Source organism: Labrus bergylta, chromosome 10 (assembly GCF_963930695.1).
Source record: "Labrus bergylta chromosome 10, fLabBer1.1, whole genome shotgun sequence".
In the NCBI taxonomy this organism is placed as follows: Eukaryota; Metazoa; Chordata; class Actinopteri; order Labriformes; family Labridae; genus Labrus; species Labrus bergylta.
The window spans coordinates 8,114,232-8,137,205 of record NC_089204.1 but is presented as its reverse complement, the minus strand read 5'-3'; the positions used below and the strand labels follow the sequence as shown (position 1 = coordinate 8,137,205).

At 47.3% G+C, this 22,974-nt stretch overlaps 1 protein-coding gene across 2 annotated transcripts in view; it reads left to right on the top strand.

Annotated features, from left to right (window-relative positions):
- Positions 1-14,095, top strand: part of wdr11 (WD repeat domain 11) — a 54,891-nt gene extending 40,796 nt beyond the window's left edge. Inside the window, exons 17-29 of one of the 2 annotated variants that reach the window (XM_065959261.1) lie at positions 529-635; positions 708-822; positions 2,400-2,571; positions 2,696-2,804; positions 3,892-3,954; positions 4,333-4,398; positions 4,981-5,170; positions 7,471-7,566; positions 8,721-8,886; positions 10,182-10,279; positions 11,138-11,283; positions 11,461-11,543; positions 12,204-14,095. In XM_065959261.1, the coding sequence (XP_065815333.1) occupies positions 529-635; positions 708-822; positions 2,400-2,571; positions 2,696-2,804; positions 3,892-3,954; positions 4,333-4,398; positions 4,981-5,170; positions 7,471-7,566; positions 8,721-8,886; positions 10,182-10,279; positions 11,138-11,283; positions 11,461-11,543; positions 12,204-12,403 (1,611 nt within the window). In that variant the 3' untranslated portion in view covers positions 12,404-14,095. Of the gene's footprint in view, positions 1-528; positions 636-707; positions 823-2,399; positions 2,572-2,695; positions 2,805-3,891; positions 3,955-4,332; positions 4,399-4,980; positions 5,171-7,470; positions 7,567-8,720; positions 8,887-10,181; positions 10,325-11,137; positions 11,284-11,460; positions 11,544-12,203 lie in introns of both variants that reach the window. The other variant, XM_065959260.1, reaches the window with a different exon arrangement.
- Positions 14,096-22,974: the final 8,879 nt, after the last annotated feature.

Sequence of the window (22,974 nt, the reverse complement as noted above, 5' to 3'; positions counted from 1 at the left end):
GATGACTGACCTCTGGAAGGAAGGGGGAGGGGCTTGTGAGCAGCTCCAGTTATAGTTTGTTACATCAGCTGTGAAATAAAAGCCGAACGCCAGCGCTCGGTATATTCTTAAAGAAAAGTCGGTTTGCATGTGAGCAGAGAAGCACAGAGTGACTCGGAGTTTAAATCTTTAATATCCACAGTGTGCATCAACTCGCCCTTTTCAGACTGATTATTTTGCAAAAACTAAGCTCAGCACACGACTTTGTGACGGCGTTTATATCGGCGTCCCAACCTGTGAGCGTTAACAAAGCACGACACAGCGGGAGCTCCACATACACACAGAGTCAGACATGCACACACACAGCGCTGTTCTCCACCGCTGGATCAGCTGATCCCGTCTCTCCTCTGTGAGAGACCATGGATGGCGCTCTGAACATGATTTTTACATGACCTCTTTAAACAAAGTGTGTGCGTGTGTTTGTGTGTGTGTGTGTGTGTGTGTGTGTGTGTGTGTGTGTGTGTGTGTGTGTGTTTGTGTGCTCTGCAGGGCAGTATGGGCAGCATCGCCTGCATCGCCTGGAAAGGTGACACGCTGGTTCTCGGGGACGTTGATGGAAACCTGAACTTCTGGGACCTTAAAGCTCGTTTGTCCAGGTATCCAGCTTCTCTCTACGACAGGTAACGATAGAAAACGACGTCTTTTACAAACCGTGCTGCTGCTTTCAGGGGGATCCCGACACACCGCGGCTGGGTGAAGAAGATTCGTTTCGCCCCGGGGAAAGGAAACCAGAAGCTGCTGGTGATGTACACGGATGGAGCCGAGGTGTGGGACACCAAAGAGGTGAGGTCACACCAAACGACCGTCTGCACCACTGCTCACATGTTGGGACATCATCACCTGTTTGTCTGAGCACCTTCATGTCCCCTCAAATATTTACTTGTATAAATATTCTTTCTCTGTCTTTAAATATATTCACAGAAAACCATCTTCATTCCCTTTAGGGGCGCCAGTGGTCTAGCGGTTAGTGCCCACCCCATTTGTAGAGGCCTAAGTCCTCAAGAGCTGGCGGCCTGGGTTCGAGTTTGGGCTGGGTTTTTCCTTTTTATAAATAACAAAACCACAAATGAGTGCAAAAAAACTGAGTGTTGCCAACCTTCACTCATGTAAAACAATATGAATTCCCAGCATGCATCACTTGATAACACAGCAGCAGTAAACATGTAGACTGAACTGTGTTTACCTAACGTCCTCTCTGAACACAATCTCTGCTGTAATTGTCCCGCTGTATTAGAGCGTCATTACAGTGAGTGAGCACACAGACAGACGCTCAGTGCTGACATTAATAAGAGCAACCAGAGCAGGATGGAGGATCCTGTGAGCTGCAGCATCCCTGCTCCTTCTTTAACTTTGTTTACTGCAGTCATTATTATCTGCTCCGTATCGCTCTCGTCCTCCGGCTGCTTCCTGCTTCACTTCATCACCTGATCTCATGTCATACACTGGACTCTCTGTCTAATATCACCGTATCTGTGTGCCTCCCCTGCAGCAGTGAGGAATGTGACTGCAGGAAGATGCTCTGGTGTATTAAGCAGTGTTGGCATGGAGTGTGGGGGGGGGGGCTCCCATCGGAGCTGTATTGTCAGGATGGAGGGATGTGTTTTCTATTGGGGAGCTGAGATAAGACGATTTTCAGCCAGATGGAGCTGAGCTGCAGGGAAGAGAGAGAGAGAAGGAGAGAGAGAGGGCAGGGGGAGGATGGGGGAGGCAGGGGGGGGCAGTTGGTGGTCTGCTGACTGCTGGGCTGCTCCTTTACTGCCCCATAAAATCCAGAGGGAGAGGGATTGTGGAGAAACCTCCTCAGCAGACTTTCCTTCTGTGTTCTGCTGCTCTCAACAGGCTCAATGAGTCCTGACAGTAGTTCTGTTCAGACCGCCATTTTTTAGGCGTGATATTTACGCCCCTGTCATGTTTCGCCTACAGTATGACTGTGTCATGGAAGCGTAATGGGGGGATGTAGTGAGACGGTGGGGGAGAACAGTGCTGTGTGTGTGTGTGTGTGTGTGTGTGTGTGTGTGTGTGTGTGTGTGTGTGTGTGTGTGTGTGTGTGTGTGTGTGTGTGTGTGTGTGTGTGTGTGTGTGTGTGTGTGTGTGTGTGTGTGTGTGTGTGTGTGTGTGTGTGTGTGTGTGTGTGTGTGTGTGTGTGTGTGTGTGTGTGTGTGTGTGTGTGTGTGTGCGTGCGTGCGTGCGTGCGTGCGTGTGTGTGACTTCATGCAGAACTTCGAGCGATATTAAAACATTTCTCAGGTTCACATGTAACGTAAACACAGAGCAGCTGTAACCGGGACACACTGACCAGAAAAACTGAAGTGAAGTCGTTCAGGTGTTTAAGACGTCCATCTTCCTCCCGCCTCTCTCAGGTCCAGATGGTCAGCAGCATGCGGATCGGTCGCAACGTGAACTATCGCATCCTCGACATCGACTGGTGCACGTCAGACAAGGTGGTGTTAGCCTCCGACGACGGCTGCATCCGAGTCCTGGAGATGGCCATGAAGTCCGCCAGCTACCGCATGGACGAGCAAGACCTGACAGGTGAGGCCAAAACAACCCTGCACTTCTTTTCCTCTGTGGCGTTGGATTCAAAGTAGGTTAGTCTCAGATGTGTCGGATGTTGTTCCATCAGAAGTTTCTCTGTCTCCTCTGGTCTCATGTTCAGACCCGGTGTGGTGTCCGTACCTGCTGGTTCCTCGAGCCGCTCTCACTCTGAAGGCCTTCCTGCTGCTGCAGCCGTGGTCAGGCACCTTCACCATGGACATCACTCAGGTGTAAGTATCCTCTCTGACCAAAGTCATGAATCATGTTTTCTTACACCCTAACCAGTTTTAGTGACGCTCACAAACACACACACACACCAAACGTAAATAAACCTCAGCTGACCTTCATGTCTTTCACACCTGGAGAAGATTCAACACAACAGCTTAAGATCTTCCACAGCAGCTCCCTGTCGTCCCAAGTTTTTTAAAAGTAAAACTGGTCCTGATCCAGGTTCAGACTGTCAGCGTGCACTCACTCTATACTAGGCCCAGTTGCTGTGTGCCAGGCTGAAGCAGAATAGTTTTAAAGCACCCCCCCACTTGGCCGTTTTGGACGCCCCACTGTTTGCCAGATATGAGAGCAGTTATCAGGTCAACAGGTGTTGCAGCGATGGAAGTGGGCAAGAGAAGTGGTTCAGATAGAAGTGATTGTACCCGACCTAAAAAGCCTCTGCATGTTTCTAATAAGCTCCACGAGCAGAAACGTGCTCAAACTAGGATCAATATTGGAGATGCTTTTGAAAAATGGAGAGAGGTTAGAACGCAGAAAGGTTTACAGACCGATGCAGAGCTGGCTAAACACTGAAGCTTCAGTGTCCACCACATGGCAACCTGTGTGAGCATCGAGGAGGAGGGGGGGCGGGGGGAGACACAGCTCTCTACAATGTTTAGAATTTGGACTGCAGTCCCCATTTTAAACACTAGGTGTCAGAGTTACATACTGCTCCTTTAACAAACCTCTCAAGAGTTCTGTTTTTTTGTGTTCAGTGGTTTTTATTCTTTTATTTTCAGACATCTGTGTTTAACTACAGCCTGATGTGACTGTGCCACATTAAACTGTACACACATACACACACACACACACACACACACACACACACACACACACACACACACAGCTGTCTTCTCAGGAGTCAGCGGGCTTTAATAACTCGGCTCACTCTGAGCCACCTGACCTCAGCATTAACACAGAATAGACTCATTTATTACAGCTCGACACCTCGGAGTGTTTAGCCTCGATGTGTAATATTTATCTTCATTTGTTATCGGGTCAGCTTTTATTTAAGCGAGACGTCACAGTCTGATTCGTCTGTTTCAGAGACTACACCGAGAAAGACGAGATTAAAGGGCTGATCCAGGAGCAGCTCAACTCCCTGTCAAAGTAAGTATGATGTCATTCCCCTCTGAGGCTCAAACGGGATCATTTCATATCATGTTAGGATGTTAAAACACCTTAATCAGAGGTCAGTGCACGTGTATGTTCACTAATGTTGTCACTTCAGTCAGACATAGTTTTTGTTTTGTCGTCTCAGCTCCGACCTCTTCACTCTTTTTACCTGCAGAAGTCTGAGCAGGGATCTAATCATATCTTTAACCCCCCGGTCGAGGCCGGTCATTAATTTGAGCTAATCGTTGAGTCTGAGGTCCGTTGTGTTTAAAGAGAAGGAGAACATGACCACCATGTGTCACTCTGGACCTGTTTGAGTCTCTGATTGGCTCTCCCTGAGTTCTGATCCTCTGTCTCTGATTGGCTCCTCAGCGACATGAAGAGTGTGTTGCAGGACCCCGAGCTGAGCCTTCTGCAGCGCTGCCTGCTCGTCTCACGGTGAGTCAAAACTCAGTGCGTGCAAGAAATGACCCGATATTTTGTGTCTAGGTCTTCTATTTCTGTTGCCATGGTATCCAAACAGGTGTTGATATTGTTTCTGTTGTACTGTATTTAAGACGCCGCTGTAAAAAGTAACCTTATTGTGATGAAGAGCAGGTCAGCTCAAACGTCACAAACCCAGGGTAATAAATGTTCTGCAGTGTGCAGGTCGCCTTTCTCTGCGTTTTTTTGTTTGTACAGTTTTCAAATATTATTCAAGTGTTTCAAAACGATACGATCTCCGTAATTTCTATGAAAAAGTATCAAAGCTTTAAATAAAATCTAGAGTCATTTTTAACCAAACACAGCCTGCAGACACGGTCTTAACGGTTCCATTAAGACGCTGTGAAGGAGTTTGTGTGAAATTCTTGAAAGTGATTTGAAAACAAGAAATCAATCATCTTCCTCGTTTGTCCTCCTGATATCTAAACAGATATTTCTCTGAGTTTTCATAATCTTGTATCATTACCACTCACTGGAGACACACAGATAACATCCTCCTCATCCTCCTCCTCTCTGCGTTGTCATGGTGATCCTCAGGCTGTTCGGCGACGAGTCAGACCTTCACTTCTGGACGGTGGCGTCTCATTATCTGCAGTCGTTCGCTCAGGCTCGTCAGCTGAGCGTGTCCTCCGCAGAGGGTCAGACCCAGACCGAAGGAAAGCCGCCGTCTCCTCAGACCCACCTGGACATCTGCCACGACGTCCTGTGTGAGAGCTCCTACTTCCAGGTCAGTGACACCACAGAAGAAGAGAGGGGGGTCTGTTATTCCTCCCAGACCGTCCTCAAAGAGCTTTGAGCACACGCACAGATCGAAACTATAAGAACAACTCATCTCTTTGTTTGTGCTGACTCACCTGCAGCTCAGTACAGGTACCTTAAAGTCACACCTGCACTCTCAAACTGGAGTTATCGACCCGCTCTGTTGTGAGGAGTGTAGTGAAAGTCTCTGCAGCTCAAGTGATTGGATGTTATGATCCCTCACTTCAGTATCTGAAGCGGTAGCTGTGATTGGTCGAGGGAGAGCAGCAGGCTCAGTACTGATGTCACACCTGGGCGGGGGGGGGGGGGGGTGGCTCTGACTCTTTAACCTTCATTAGCTGCAAACACAGAGGAGGTGGGGCGCCACGAGGAAGACGGAAAGAAGCAAGATGCTCGAGACAAATAAGTAGAGACTGAGTTAACCGGAGTGCTGGAAAGAAAAAATGTTTAGCACTGCGCTTTTTATCCTGTTGCTCTCTGCTGCGAACACTCTCTACTCATGAAAAAAGATGCTGGCGCTTAGAAAGAAACACTATGTGGACATGGGGCGTTACTGACCCTAGAGTCCGGCTTTAAGCTTCTTCTAGCTCGGGTTAGCTTAGCGGCGTCACATCCTCACCGCTGCGTCGATGTGCAGAAACAGCATCAATCCAACAAACACCGTCATGCAGCTGGAGAGAGAGCAGAGATTTGAACCGGTGATTCTGGAGTAGAGATGAACCACACATCGTTTTAGCGTGACAGAAAGTCGGTCTCTGGACTTCACTTTAGAGGAGGGAGAAGGTCGTTAAAAAGTTGTCTCTCTGAAGAACGGCGTGCAGCAGAGAGGACGGCACCTTCTCTTAACCATTAACCAGAGACTAAAAGAATGTAAAGTAGCTTTTAGAAGCAGCAGAATGTAAATGAACAGCCTGATTATTCCAGATTTAATGGAAAAGTTTGGTTATCACTTTGAGTGTTTTTGTTTTTTGGCTTGGTCATGTTTTTGTGAAAGCTGTGCTCGCCGTTAATGAGCGGCCACGCAGTGATCACAGACTTTCAAAGAGCAGCGCACGCCGTCTGCAGCTACATTTAGCTCCTGTTGTCTTTAAACTGCTGCACATTCAGCACGCCTGTAATCACTGACATTCAACACATTGCTCACAGTCGAACAGATCGCCAGGTTTCTCCACCCGCGGCTCCGACTCACGCAAAGACTCGACTAAATATACGAGAGAAAGTGAAGCTTGTGGCTTGAATATAGAAACACTCTGAAGTTTGTTACCATATGTTTTAAAATGATGCAAAGAAGGACAGGAGGGGGAGTTTGTCGGGGTGGCCAATGACATTTCTAGGGGGGCCCGTTCCCCCCTGGTCATTCTCTGGACACGCCCCTGCAAGGTATCAAAACAGGTTTTCATATCATATGATTTTAACTAGATTCATATAAAGTGTTGAAATCTGGTGTCATGACGACCCTAACACACACACACACACGCACACACACGCACACACACGTGCACACACGTGCACACGCACAGACAAACACACACACACTCAGTCTGCTGTTTTTCTCTTTGTGTCTTTTTATCCTCCTCATGTGCTCATAACAATCTGATGAATTTCATGCCATCGTTTGCTCGGTGACTAAAAAATCTGATCTCCCATCAGGGAACGAGTGATGAAAAAATAATGAGGAGGAGAAGGCCTCAATAACGAAGGCCGTGTGGGAGGCTGTGGAGCCGAAACATGGAGGAAATCTGCTGAATATTTTAAAGACTTTATAATTACTCTCTCTGTTTCTGGAACTCTTTAACTCTCCTCTGTATCATCACTTTAATGTCCTGTGTACTAACTCTCTCTCTCCCTCTCTCTCCCTCTCTCTCTCTTTCCTCTCTCTCTGTCTCTGTCTCTCTCTCGCTCTCTCTCTCTCTGTCTGTCTCTCTCGCTCTCTCTCTCTCTCTCTGTCTCTCTGTCTCTCTCTCTCTCTCTCTCTCTCTCTGTCTCTCTGTCTCTCTCGCTCTCGCTCTCTCTCTGTCTGTCTGTCTGTCTCTCTGTCTCTCTCTCTCTCTCTCTCTGTCTCTCTCTCTGTCTGTCTCTCTCTCTCGCTCTCTCTGTTTCTCTCTCTCTCTCTGTCTCTCTCTCTCTGTCTGTCTGTCTGTCTGTCTCTCCCTCTCTCTGTCTGTCTCTCTCTCTCTGTCTGTCTCTCTCTCTCTCTCTCTCTCTCTCTCTCTCTCTCTCTCTCTCTCTCTCTCTCTCTCCCTCTCCCTCTCCCTCTCTCTCTCACAGAAGTTCCAGCTGGATCGGGTTCACCTGCAGGAGGTGAAGCGCTCCAGTTATGAACACACCAAGAAGTGTGCTGACCAGCTCCTCCTGCTGGGTCAGGTGAGTATTGCACAACCTTCCCCGTCGTCTCCCCTCTCGTTCTGTCGTTCAGATCCTTTTTCTCCCTGCTGAGAGCTCTTACACCTTCTTTTTCCCTCATGCACATTTACACCTTCACACTCGTCGGCTCGTGTGCTCATAATGTCCAATCTATCATACGGGTGATTGTGGAGCCTAATGAAGCAGGATGGAGGATAAGTGCCGCTCGGTGTCTGAGTCACCTCTCTCTCCTCTCAATGTCACCGCTCTGCCTCTAATCAGAGCTGCAATCAGCCGTCTGTAGGTGTGAAGAACAGTCGACCAATGAGAAGGCAGACTGAGGCCGCTTTGAGCGGACCCAAACGTGAGCTCTGACCTTCATCGCCGTTATTTTGTCTTGTTCAGCTCTCTCAGTCAGGAGCTGTCTGAGCGCAGTCTTTAAAGTCTTGTTCAGATACGACACTCTAACTCTCCTGGATTTCTTGATAATGCAAGGCAGGCATCGATCATACCTTATGTCCACGTTGCGTTCCTGTGCTTATACCTCTTCCATCGGTGCCAGGGGAGAGGAAGTGTACCGTAACTAAACACGATACAGAGCTCTCACACTCAGCAGACAAGCTGGACTTTGAGGGTGAGGCGTGCTCCTGCACGGTACAGATTGCCTTGTGTGAGTGCGCCCTCAGTTTCTTTGCGGCTTCTTGTCCCTGTGTCGGAAAACTTCCCTCTGCATGGAGGTCATCTGCTCGTCTGTGTCATCGTTACACCTCGTGTCTCTCCGTTAGGTGTCCTCTCATTTCTGTGTCCTCTTTAGGTGACGTCTCTGTGTGCTTGTTAGGTGTCCTCGTTAGGGTTCCTCTCATTTCTGTGTCCTCATTAGGCGACGTCTCTGTGTCCTCATTAGGTGTCCTCATCTCTGTGTCCTCATTATCTTTCCTCTCATCTTTGTGTCCTTGTTAGGTGTTCTCTGTGTCTTCTGTGTCCTCGTTAGGTGTCCTCTCATCTCTGTGTCCTCTCCTCTCTGTGTCGTTGTTTTATCTCGTCTTTGTGCCCTTGTTCCTTCTCGTGTCTTTATTACATGTTAAATGTATGTTTGTGTGGGTACATCTCATGTTTGTGTCATTGTTTCACGTCCTCTCTGTGCCGTTCTCCTCCCTCGCTGTGATCTCTCTCAGACGGACCGGGCTGTGCAGTTACTGTTGGAGACGAGTGCAGACAACCCGAGCTACTACTGTGACTCTCTGAAGGCCTGCCTGGTGACCACCATCACCTCCTCAGGACCCTCACAGTCCACCATCAAACTGGTCGCCACCAACATGATCGCCAACGGCAAGCTGGCAGGTAGAGCGTGTGTGTGTGGTGTGTTTGTGTGTGTGTGTGTGCACGGTGCATGTGTGTGCAGTGTATAAGTGTGTGGTGTGTGTGTGTGTGTTTGTGTGTGTGTGTGTGCACGGTGCATGTGTGTGCAGTGTTTAAGTGTGTGGTGTGTATGTGTGTTTGTGTCTAAATGCAGATGAAAACCTTCTTTACTTTGACTCTAATGAGCACAGACGGCGCTCTGTGTGTGGACGTCTGCAGCCTTGAAACCCGGTTGAATAATTCATGTTTTCTTGAGGCCTTTAACTGAACTCCATACTTCACATCTGATGTGTTTCACAAGTGTTTAAGAAGATGTAGCATCAGACTCGACCCAAATATTGTAGCATAATTTTGTCTGCAACAGAATGAGATTACGTCTGTGTCTTCAACAGAAATCAAATTAAATATGTTTGAGGGAAAAACGATCAACTCTGCAATCACAAAGTCTTCCTGCAAATCCAAAAGTTTTTCAATTTCATCCAAAAGTTTTTCTTTTGAAGGCAAATCTTGTCGCTGTGTCACAGAATCATGTGGGCGGGACACAGCTGGAGAGACTCTGACTGTTTGCAAAAACCGCCTACTACATACTACCATCAACAGAGAATTCAATATGTACATAAAGTCTGACCTCTGACCTCCAGTCTGTGGTTATTCTGCAGTATATGCTGGTTTCTGGTCTTGGAATGAGGAAGTAAACAACAGCCCAGCTGACAGCAAACGCCGCTACGGTGTAGCGTCCAGTCTGAAGAAATCTGACGAGAGATTCATTTAGATTTTCATGATTTAGAGAATCAACAAAGATAACTGGTGGTCTCTTTTTGTGGTTTGGTCTGATTGTGATTATTTCCTCTGTTACGATGGACGCTGCTATCTGTCATCTCCATCTCTGACATGCCGCTTTGCATTATGGGAAACAGAACGTGAGCAGAGTGTAGTCTGATGCAGACTGGAGTTTTCTACAGATTCAATACGCCATCTGGGAATTTTTTGCGTACTGCAGATTTGTTCACAGAGTACGTACTACTAGTCAAGTAGGAGATTTGAAAACAGACACAGACTCTGGATTTAGTTTGTTTGTGTCTCTAGAGACCAGATCAGACATCAGAGATGTGTTTTTTAATCTTCCTGCCTCAGTCCCCCCCACCAGACAGAGCCTACCTGCAGACCAAAGCTCACCTGTTCACACTGGATGAAGAGCTGGTCACCAGGTGTCCGTGCAGAGCTGTTGTGATCTCTGTGTAACATGTGTTAACTTCTCCCTGCTCTCCATCTGTCAGAGGGAGTCCAGCTGCTGTGTTTGATTGACAAGGCGGCCGACGCCTGTCGTTACCTGCAGACGTACGGGGAGTGGAACCGCGCCGCCTGGCTGGCCAAGGTAACTCAGTGTGAAGACGTCAATCATCAGGAAACATCAGATCATGTGAGAGTTTGACAGTTTGTATCATCAGACATTAAGGAAACATGCTATGTTGAAGTGCTGGCTGCTGCAGCCAGTATGTCCTCCTTCTAACTTTAGATTCTGGTCCTGAATGCTCTGGATTTGTTTGGACCAGAGAAGGTAGGAGGTTTTAAGGTGACCCCCACACAGCCGTTTTGGACGCCCCTCAGTTTGCCAGATATGAGAGCAGTTATCAGGTCAAACCAACAGGTGTTGCAGCGATGGAAGGACAAGAGAAGTGGTTCAGATAGAAGTGATTGTACCCGACCTAAAAAGCCTCTGCATGTTTCTAATAAGCTCCACGAGCAGAAACGTGCTCAAACTAGGATCAATATTGGAGATGCTTTTGAAAAATGGAGAGAGGTTAGAACACAGAAAGGTTTACAGACCCATGCAGAGCTGGATAAACACTGAAGCTTCAGTGTCCACCACATGGTGACCTGCATGAGCATCGACACTAAAGAGGAGGGGGGGAGACAGCGCTCTACAATGTTTAGAGTTTAGACTGCAGTACCCATTTTAAACACTAGGTGTCAGAGTTACATACTGCTCCTTTAAGCATTAGAATGACAAAATGAACACTAATTTTAATAAATCACCAACAAAAATGAGCGTGTGAATAAGCTCGTTGGTGTCCTTCACGATGCAGTCGTGTATCATGGAGGATTTTTACATCCACAGAAACTAACCCGTGTACCTGTGCACGCTTTAACACACTGCGTGCATATTCAGTGTACAATAATCCGCCTGTGACGCCGTTATATGTCAGCCGTCTGCATGCTGTGTGTGTTTCAGGTGCGTCTAAGTCCAGCAGAGAGCTCAGACGTTCTAAAGCGGTGGGCGGAGCATCTCTGTTCGCCACAGGTGAACCAGAAGTCTAAAGCCATCCTGGTGCTGCTCAGCCTGGGCTGCTTTTATAAAGTGGGAGAGATGCTGCACAGGTAATAAAAACATGTTTGTGAATGTTGGCATGGTGACACTTTTCAGAGAGGTCGTTAAATCATCAGACGTCAAAGGGCGACATCGAGGTTAAGTCTCACTGACATGGAGACAGATATGATGCTGTTCCTGACATTAGCTCTCTCCTCCCCCCTCCTCTCTCTCTCCTCTCTCTGCAGTATGAGATACTTTGATCGAGCCGCCCTCTTCATCGAAGCTTGTCTGAAGTACGGAGTCATGGAGGCCAACGACTCATCAAATATCCTTTTTAAAATCCCATTGCTGCTCTCTGAGGACCGGCGTTAGCTCTGATGCTAACTGAGTCTGTCTCTATGCAGAGAGATCGTTCTCCATAAGGGCAGATTGAAACATGACCTGAGGATGATGTCACACTGTGTTCACCTCAGAGGAGAACTTTTACATCATATGACCTCAGACCTGACCTGGAGGTAAACACTGATACGTTGTTTGTTGACAGTTTCTCACATGTTGTGTTTGTTTGTTTGCATGATTCAGGTGTTAGTGGAGAAAATGTTTAATGCATAACTCACAGAATCAGGCATACAGTTTACCTTCAGGCGTAAGGTAAGTGCTTCAGATCACGGCTTCAGGATGAGGTTGTTAAAATGTTTGAAAAAGGACAGAAGCTTTAGACAACATGTCCAAACTGCACAAATATGTTGCAGACGTATTTCTGCAGTTTAGACACAAAATTACAGAAAGTGTTGAAAGTGGGAGGAAAAGTGGGAGGAGCTGAAACCCACACTCCAGCTCCTCCCACTTTTCCACTTCTTCTTTAGATGCATCTTTATATTTTTATGATGTAATAATGAGGCGTCAGGTAGCGTCCACCCCTCTGCCATGACCTATTTTAACATCATGTTAAATGTTGTGATTTCTCCTTGACACGTGTTTGCACATAAACTCATCGAAGCTGCGTTTCTGGACTTCGCTCGGCTCCTGCGCTCTCTGGGGCTGAGGGAGGGCGCCGCTCTGTGGGCGTCCCGAGCCGGGAGCGCCGGGGAGACGCTGATGGAGGAGCTGTTCCAGGGAGAAGGAGGGGTGACAGAGAGCATCATGGGTAAAGAGGAGGTGGAGCTGGGCGAGAAGAGCACGGAGTGAAGGCGGGAGGACGGACGATGGCGTTCACATGAAGAGTCGAGTGTTTGAAACGTGATGTTTGTGTCCGAGGTCGTGATCAGAGACGAGGAGCACGATCACCTCCAACCTCCTGATCAGTCTGACCCCGCTGAGTATTACATACCAGTATGTGTGTGTGTGTGCGTGCGTGCGTGCGTGTGTGTGTGCTCCTGTTCTGGTGAAGTAGACGCGCTCTTTGATTTCAGCTCGTGCTTTGATGTTTTCATGGTGACTTGTGAAGCTTTCTTTTCTGTGCCTGTATTAAAAGCTGTAGGGAGTTCTCGTAGCTTTACACGTTTAGTTATCGCGTCTGCCTTTTTGTTTGTGCAGATTAAATGTTGTGCGTTTAATTTAACCCCAAATATTCCCTCGTTTAAAAAAAAATGCACTGTAGCGATAAAACAACTCACATTCCTGCACGCTGACTAAAGTCCAACATTTGTTTTGTGTATTTGCACTTTTGATTTCTTCAACAATCTAAACTCGTGGAGAAAACTTTGATTCCTGAGACGGCGAGCCAGCAGGGGGCGCTGTTGAAGTGTCTCAGACATTCAGGCCGTGCAGAGGTTCTCACATGATGCCGTGTCTTTAGAAAGAAAAAAATCGCTGTTCTTTTAATGATCGCATTTTAAATAAGTTCCAAAGCTTTCAAACAATCTTCTGATCTTTGGTCAGATTTCTAACATAAAGCTGCCACCAGAGAGAGAGAGAACGAGAGAGTTTTCGCATAAGCTCCTTAACTAAGCTCAGTCGTACTCTGTACATTCATATGGATTCTTAGAGCTGGGGCTCCACATACACACACAGTCAGACACACACACACACACACACACAGCGCTGTTCTCCCCCTCTGGATCAGCTGATCCTGTCTCTCCTCTTTAATGCATCTGTTACTACCTCTGAAGACGCTACAGAGGAGGGGGGGGGGGTCACTTCGTCCCCACATTACACCTCCAAGACGTTCAGATTGAAGGCGAAACATCACAGGGATGTAAATATGGCGGCTTGAAGCGGCGGTCTGAATAGAGCTAGAGAGAGACAGAAGTACAGAAATGTTTCTTAGCTCTTTCAAAAGACATCTGAGGAAACATTAAGACACAAACTAAAACCTGCGCTGCTCCACACACACACACACACACACACACACACACACACACACACACACACACACACACACACACACACACACACACACACACACACACACACACACACCTGCTGCTGCTGCTGTGTCTCCCATGCTTCATTAGAATCATATATTAGACGATGACTTAGCCTTTGTCATGATTGTGTTTCAAACTGTGACTCCACACACACCGGACGGAGTGTTAGTGTGTCCGTGCAGTTAACCCAAGACGGTGTCACCATGGCAACAGCACCATTACCTCTCCTGTAGATCTGTTTCCCTCTCGAGCACACACACACCTCCAGCATCAGCCAGCTGTAGTTTCTTGCTGCTGTGTGTTTCCCTCGGTCTGCAGAGCTGCTGCAGCGTCCTGAACCTCGTCTTTGTTACGATCCAGCTCTGCTGCTTTTCATCGTCGTCAGAGACGTTTCAATCTGTTCTCTGTTTGTTGTTGACAGTGATTAAAATGCTTTAAGATAAATGAATATTAAAAAAAAAAAAGATATATGTATATATGGATGGCAATAAAATCATTATGATGAACCTGAGTCTCTGAGTGTGTTTCCTTTGTAATGGTTTGACCACAGGAGGGCGCTGCTGTCCACAAAGAGGAGGCGGAGCGGCTCCCTGTTTCATTAAGTGTTCTCTGCATTTATCCGGCTTTATTTCAAGCTCAGGTAAATTGAATTTGAATGTTGGTTCATCCATCAAAGTGTCTCCGATTGATTTAATTCCTGCTTCAGTCGTTTCCGGATTAACGGCTTCTTTTCTGCTCAGGAGGTCCAACAGCTGGCCCAGCTCTGTGCCCGGCTCGGACCGTTTCTCACCCTTTTCTTCTCCTCACATTTGTTCCGTTTCTCCTCTCTCTCTCCTGCAGCCAAAAGAGCACAGAGAGGAGAAGAAGGGGCAGAAACAGAAGGCCACACAAACGCCCTGACTGTGTTCCTTTAATGGTCTTAATGAATAAGTGCCGGGGGAGCAGATCCAGCTCATCAGCATGCACACCCTCTCTGTTCTGTCCAAACTGCTTTCACTTCAGGACACCACCCAGCTCGCCAAATGGCTTTGATAACAACACTTCCCATCCCCCCCCTAAATGCACTTCATCCCTCTTTCTTTTTTATCTGTTGCTGCTTTTCTTCCTCTCACAGAAAGCGAGCAGACTTCACGCCAGCTCATGTTCACGCTGCTCCTTCACTTGCTTCCATCGGCTGCTTCAAGTTCAGAAAGTAAACGACAAATTCAAATGATATTTGAGCTTTTTTCTCGTCTCTGTGCGTCTATGAACACAGTTCCTGCAGATCTTGGTCTTACTTCTGACATCACTGTGACAGAGAAATGTCTCTTATTATCAAGTTATTCGTTTATTATCCATCTTGAGAATTTGCTGATTCAGTTCCTGGCATCCACAGCAGCGTGTGACAAACTCATTCACAAACTGCCAACGAGATTTAACTTTAAGATGAAAGACACAGACGAGGAAACATGAGACGATGAAAGGGCTATGCAAAGAGAACATTCAAACTTCACACAGACGAAACGCGGTGCAGAAATGGCGTTAATTTGTCTTTGTTCGGGTCTTAAAAAGTCTTCATTGTATTTTGAAAGTTTGAAGCGTCTCTCGTCAACCCTCAGAAATCTTTTATATTCGGATGTGAACAAACATTTTTAAAGGTCTCATATTCTCCTCCTCTTCAACCAGTATAAATAAATCTCAGAGCTCCTCAAAACATGTGTGTGAAGTTTCTTGTTCTAAATCCACTCTGGTCCTGTATTTGATCATGCCTATAAACCCCTCTATTTCAGCCCTGCTCAGAACAGGCTGTTTCTGTGTCTGTACCTTTAAATATGTAAATGAGCTGTGTCTGACCACGCGCCCTCTCTGGAAGTGCTTGGGTGTCTCAGGCTTTCTCACTCCATGTCATATTGTTGACGGTGAGAAGGCAGACTCAGAGGGTCAGAACAAACAACTAGCTGTGGGAGTGTCACCCACCTGGGGGAGGGGTTACTGCCCTTTGTGATGTCATGAAGGGAAAATCTCCAAACAGCCTGTTTGAGCACACATTTTCTGAAAACTGGAGAAGGGGGGGTTTGTAGGGGTTTGTAGACTAGGGACACCAATACCAAAAGAAAAATGAAATCCCAAATAATGAATCTGTTGTCAGAAACATAAAGTCATCTGTCAGGAGGTCAGTGTTCATTTAAAAGATGGAAGTCACACCTTCATTTTTTCACTATCACGCTTTCTTCAGAGATCTCTGAGCAGACGCAGAACAAACACGCCTCTGTCTGTTCTGCAGGTCATCCATTTCCCATGAGCTCCGGCTCCTCTGCTGCTGACAGACATCTTTATCCAACCCGGGCAGGTTTCTACCTGCTCGCACATTTACTGAAAACCTGTGTTTGTGTGACATGTTTTCACGTTTCTCTCCGCCTCATGTCTGCAGGTTAACACCGAGTTCATCCCCGCCTTTCTCTCTAACTATCCCCCTCCCTCCTTTGTTTTCCAGAGGCCGCTCATTCCTCAGGTAATGGAGGTGTTTGTGGGTTCAGTGGTGCTGCATTTAAGGGATAATTATCAGCCTCTGTTTTCGGTTGTGTCCTTTTCACCTGGGTTCAACATGAAGAGCAACATTTTCTCTACAAGCGCTTCTTTGTGTTTACCTGCAGCCTCTTCTGTCATCGTCACCTTTCTCCTCTCTGTTATCGTCAGCTTCTTTCTCCCAATCTGCTCCTCGGGGATCCTTAAAGACACGTGTGCAGGTCTCACCTCCACATCCCCTCCCCTCACCCAGCGCTGAAGGACCCCACATGTCTGATCTCATCTTGTATCTACAGCAGCCCCTCCTCTGATTGGTCAGGACTGATCCCCCTCCCTCCTCCGGCCCCCGCTCCCCCTGATGTTTGCAGACTCTGATTGGCTCCTGAGCGGTGTCAGGCCCTCTCTGGGGGCTGCAGGTGATGTTTATGTTGCAGGTATTTGGGGCCCAGCTTTATCTGATTCCATCTAGATGAATGTGTCAGTGTTCAGCAGAGCATGAAGTCAGCTCACCACAACACCCACTGCTCCTGTTTAAGAAGGGGGGGGGGGGGGGGGGGAGCAGGATGTGAGGGAAGAACTCTTCTCGAGTCGTTTTAATGACTCGAGGACAGGTTCATCTGTTAAAAAGCATCTGTTATCTGTGCTGTGGTTTCCTGGTGTGCACACTGTGGTCAGGGCGATGTTCACAGACGCAGAGAATCAATGAGAGCTTTGTGTCTGCAGACTGCTCCGTCAACACTGCAGAGTCTGCAGCTCGTCTGCAGCTTTACAGGACTCGACACTGTTAATCCTCAGAGAGATGACAGAATTATGCTCTGCTCTCCAAACTGGTAGTGACAAGATTATTTGTCGATATTAACGCCAGGAATAAGAGGAAAGCCTTTGACTGCAAGTCAGAACACATACTGACACCACTGTTGACGAAGCTTAAACAACATGTAGACATCCAGAGGAGCAGCAGACTTCACAGACATCTCATTAATAACTGCTGGGGAATAATTAACAACCAAAGTTAAGGAAGAAGAGGCCTGAACTAAAACTAAATTGTGCATATTGACTTCAGACCTGGTGGACCAGACACCAACTGATATTAACCTGTGTGAGTGCGCCCTAAATGTACTATGGGAGGTAGAGCCTTCAGTTATCAGGCCTGCTCGTGGTGCATACAGTCTCTAAATGTACTATGGGAGGTAGAGCCTTCAGTTATCAGGCCTGCTCGTGGTACCTACAGTCTCTAAATGTACTATGGGAGGTGGAGACTTCAGTGATTTGGTCTCATCTGCTATAAGCTTAGACCTTGCACCCTGAGTTCCTGTCTCTTCCTCTGTCTGTCTTTTTGCATTATTTTCCTGTCAATGCATTTGAAGAGCTGTATGTCTCTCTCAGACTGTTTGTACAGAAGACAGGCCTGTTTTATCAAAACACAGGACAACTGAGAGGACTCAAAAATTCAAACTATGCTTCAGCTTGATCCCTGAAAATGTGTGTTTACGTTTTTCTTACAGTGTTTCGATGTCAGGCTGTGAGGTAACAGCGATGCCACAGATGACCTCTCTGCAGTGAGGCCCTCCTCGGGCTAATTGCCGCTGTCCTGTGGGAGATTAGTGTGGAGGGGCTGGGGGTGGGGGGGGGTGATTATAAAGGAAATGGCCTCTTTATAAGCTGCTATACGCTGCATGGACAGGGAGGGGAGGGGGGCAGGGGGGTGTTTTCTTTCAGCAGCGGACAGCAGGAGCCAGGAGAGGATGTAAAGGATACCTGCGCTACAGCTGACCCATTTCCTGTGCTGTAGGTTGTGTGTAAGTATGCTTACAGGTTGTGTGTGTGTATTAGTATCTGAATGTTAAGAGTGATCCAGTAGACCACCCCCCCCCCGCCCCCCCCCCCCCCCCCTTTCCTGTGACTCTCTCCTGTGACTCTCTCCTGTGTGTTTTTATTTCTAGTCGAGCGCAGTAAGTGTGTTTCCTCTCAGAGTAGTCTGACCGGCACACTGGGCCTGTGTGAGAGTGGGTCGGTCGGGGGGGGGGGGGGGGGGGGGGGCAGCCGGGGGCCACGGGGGCTCCAGAGCGGTGGAGTGTTTTGCTGCGGCCCCTGCAGACCTACCCTCCTGAGGATCAGCACGTGCTGCTCTGCTCAGAGAGATCCGCTCCATGCTCAGCGTGTATCCGGGAGGTGAATATCTGCTCTGCTGTGAAGCTGACATGCTCATCACTCACACAGAATTCATACATGCAGCGTACATGAGCCAATCGCAGCCATGAGATTTATTTTATCACCACAGAATCTGACCCAGAACCTTACTGTCCCCATTTCTCTGAGCAGATTCAAACCGGTAAGAAACGCTTTTGTGTTTATGTACATTAACATGAGTCAGACTCTGTGTTCTGTGCCCGTCTAACAAAAACAACAAAAACAACTCATGAAGCATTTGGAGAGACGTTTTTAACACTGTGATTTACTGAACCACTGAAAGAAAATGTTTACATGTAGACAGAGTAACAAATATTAGTCAATGCCCACCTGTACTCTAGTATTACTGTATCACTGAAGTCATCATCTTCTATGAGGCCAGCAGGTGGCAGCAGAGGACTGTAGAGCAGCGTTAGTTCCTCTGTATAGTCCAGAGTTAAAGACAACCTGTGGACGGGTCTACACATCAGAATTAAAATATCTTCTTCTGTAAATACAAACATTAAAAATAAAATGTTCTGATCGTTTTATAACTTCCTGTTTGATACTCTGCAGATTCTGGAGCAGCATCATCTTTATGACTGGACGCTGTGGGTCAGTTGGTGGAGTCGTCGCCGGTCGTTGGTTCGATCCCCAGCTGGGCAACATGTCCAATGTGTCCTTGGGCAAGACACTTAACTCCACATTGCTCCCTCTGCTTCTGTGGTGGTGTATGAATGGATTTGTGTTCTCTCATGTAAGTCGCTTTGGATAAAAGCGTCTGCTAAGTGAATTGTAGAAAGACTGGAAATGGTGATAACACCAATCTTAAGTTACATTATTCTCTTTCATTCTTCTCAGAGTGTTTTGTTTTTCATAAAGCTCGTCTTTAGATTTATTTAAAGGAATGTTTTTAAAAGAGTGAAGAAGATCTTATAATGTTTTTATTGACGACTCATGAAAATAACAAAGTTCAACCCGTGTTTGTATCCTCTGATAAGAGTCACATTCCAGTGTGTCTGCAGTGTGTTTCCTGTGAGTGTGAGTGAGGAGTGTGTCTGTGTGTGTCAGTGGGTCATGCAGAAGTTGCAGGTCCATTTCATAACAGCTCGCTGTGTTTGTGCGTGAAGGCGCCGTGTTCCCGCTATCAGAGAGACGATCTGATAGAAACACTTCAGCATCCTAATCTGACAATCAGAACTGTGTGTGTGTGTGTGTGTGTGTGTGTGTGTGTGTGTGTGTGTGTGTGTGTGTGTGTGTGTGTGTGTGTGTGTGTGTGTGTGTGTGTGTGTGTGTGTGTGTGTGTGTGTGTGTGTGCAGGACGACTCTGAGGTACGACAGGCTCAAACCTGTGATAAATATTTGGAGGTCAGCGTTCCTCTCTGTGATTGGACTGTGAGCGATGTTTGATGTGACACAGCTGGAGGAGAGAAAATGTCTGACATCAGCTTACAGATGTCAAGGAGTCGGACGGGGAGGAGAGAGGCCAAGGATGAAAAGGGAGAGTGACGAGGATGACAGGAGGGGGTGAACGATGTGCGTGTGTGTGTGTGTTGGGGGGGTGATCCTCTATGATGGGCAGGTGGAGCACGCTCCCCCCTACACACATATTGGCTGGGTCTCTCTTTAGTGTCCTGACTGCAGCAGGGGGCACCACACACACAAAACACAGATTTGGCCTTTTCTTAAGACAGGGGGAGAGATGGGGGTGGGGGGGGTTGGCCTACAGAGGAAACAGAGATGGATCTTCTCCAAATGCCACCGTGGGCGCTCTAATGCCCGCTTTGTTCAACACCTAATTCTATTACCCTGTTTTTCTCCATCCCAGTTCCAAGACCCCCTCCTCACACCCCCAACAGGGCTTCCGGCATAACACAACAGTCACATCACTCCTGGAGGCCCCCTGAGAGACCCATACAAAGTCGTCCTGCAGACATGGAGTCGTGGGTTTTTATCTGCAGAGTGTGCCAACGTTTCCATCGTACACGAGCTGATCACGAGTCTCCTCAAGATTAACCTGGACAATATCACAGCAACATGTTCACTCTCATTATTATTATTATAAACTTAGTATTTTTTCTGTAAGTTTGCATTTTGTGCCGCACTGAAACACGATTGTAAACCTTTGTGGGTCCGTCTGCAGAGAGAGGCGGGACTCTGACTCTCAGCATATCTGAGAGTACCTGAGGGTTCAGGTTTTTAAGGTTCTGATGGCTCTTCTCTTCCTGTTTTATTGTGAAGGATCTGCTCGTCCAGTTTCAGTGGTTTTATTTCTGTCAGGTTCAGTTTGTCCATGTTGGTTTAAGAGAGAAGGGAGTAGCTCAGTCCTCAGTCTCTCTGTCTCTCGGTCCGTTTGGCTTTCCTCTTTTTTTGTGGGGCAGAATTTCTTTTTCAATTTTTTGTCATGTGCTGATACATTTCTCTCTGTTTGTCCATGAATATCTGGTTTGTTTCTGACTGTTTATGTTGAACCTCACTTGTCAGGAGAGGTTGCTTCACTATCAGCAGCAGAGGAGAATCATACACTGTAAAAAGTTCTCTTCCAGTGAAGGAAACAACAGCATGCTGTTTACAATAATTAGAAAATGATCCATTAAGAGCCGGATCCTTCAGGACCTGGTCCTCTTTGCACAGTGCCGTGATGGGAGGAGGTTTTGGGAGGCTTTCAGACCAGACTCTTGGGTCTTACAATGCCTCTGTACAAATCTCCAGTAACGTTCGCTGCAGTGGGACTGGCCCCTCTCTCCTCTAGGCAACACTTCACCATTTACCCAGCGGCCCCTGCAGTGGCCCCCAGAGAGCCCCTAATTCCACGGCCTGGGAACAGCTCCAACCCTGCGTCTCTTGAATGTCCCTGTTTGTGTGTTATTAGACGCTGTGAATCACACTCAGGATTTAAAGGAAAACATGGCAGCTGGCAGAGATGGCAGTGATAAATCTGAAATAATGAAACAGGCTCTAAGTGGAACCAGAAGGAACCAGAATGAAGGAAACTGGAGCCGGCAGAGCTGCTGGAGGCCCGACTGAAGCCCTGCAGGATTCTGACCTCTCATAGAGCTCTATGAGAGAGCTGAAGGTCACGTTTCCGACCTTCAGACTGACCCTGAGAGAGACGCAGCTACACTGGTGTGAGACAAACTGTTCAAGTTTTTATTTTATTTTTTAGACTTCACTGAAATTTTACAAGAACAAGAATTTATAAAACTCAACATAGCTACTGAGACATCGAGGCTCCAACAGCACAAACACGGCCCAGAGGTTAAAGGTCAGGGACTGAATACGCTGAGGAGACACCTAGCAGACAGCTAGCAGCTCCCAGAAGCCATGCCCCCTAATTCTACATTCCTTTAAGCCTCAATATAATGTAAACAGGTGAGTTGTATAAACATTCAGCCCGTACAGTTGAAGAGAGAAATGAGCTCTAGAGACCCAAACTGTTTTTATACCAGACTGTAAACATGTTTATTTTAACATAGAGCTCTATGGAGACTGACTCACTGCAGGACACCGACTCTAGTGGACACTGGAGGAACTGCAGCTGTAAAGTTGGACATTTTAACATGGGGCTCTATGGGGACTGACCCACTGCAGGAGACAGACTCTAGTGGACACTGGAGGAACTGCAGCTGTAAAGTTGGACATTTTAACATGGGGCTCTATGGGGATTGACCCACTGCAGGAGACAGACTCTAGTGGACACTGGAGGAACTGCAGTCTTTTAATACTTGAGTCTTGTCTTTATTTCTCAGCTTAGAAAGTTTCTGCTTTGTTCATATAAAGAGTGTTAGTGAAGCTAAGAGTTGAGCTCTCTCATTAACATACAGGACACCACATAAATTGACATTTTTTCCACTCAGACATAACTCAGGACTGTGTGTGTGTGTGTGTGTGTGTGTGTGTGTGTGTGTGTGTGTGTGTGTGTGTGTGTGTGTGTGTGTGTGTGTGTGTGTGTGTGTGTGTGTGTGTTTTGTGTATCCCAAACTCAGTGTGTGTGAAGGCCTCACTCCTGTGCAGCCATAAAGAGCAGACTGTGCAGGAGAGCGATGGAGCCCAGACTCAAGCGGAGACGCTTTTTCACTAGGAGAGCGATATAAATTCTCAGCCGGTAATATAACATGTTTGGGTTGGGTGGTGTGTGTGTGTGTGTGTGTGTGTGTGTGTGTGTGTATGGCATGTGCTCGGTGTGTGTCAGAGAGAGAGGGCAGAGCAGAGAATGAATCTCTCTGTCAGAGGGGGCAGCTAATAAAGCGGTCGAGTGAGGGAGGGGGGTAACAAGAATGCGTCTCGTCTTTCACTCCTTCGTCGTGGGTTGTCATCGAGGGTGAATTAGTTTTAATGTCGGGGAGACTGCAACCAATAACTCTCCATCCACTGGTCAGACCCATTCACCCACCACCCCTCCGCAGAAGAAGGGAAATTGCATGGGCCATGGTTTAAGAGACGCATGCAGCTCAAGTTTCAACCCTTTTGAAATTTTCATCGTCAATAAATTGTGAGATCAAGCAGATTAGTGGAGTGTATTTTGGCTTCTTTTCACAGCTGGGTGACCTGTGTGTGTGTGTGTGTGTGTGTGTGTGTGTGTGCGTGTGTGCGTGTGTGCGTGTGTGCGTGTGTGCGTGTGTGCGTGTGTGCGTGTGTGCGTGTGTGTGTGTGTGTGTGTGTGTTGAGGTGGTTGTTCTTGGACTTATCATTACTTTTCCATAGCTCAGCCCTGAC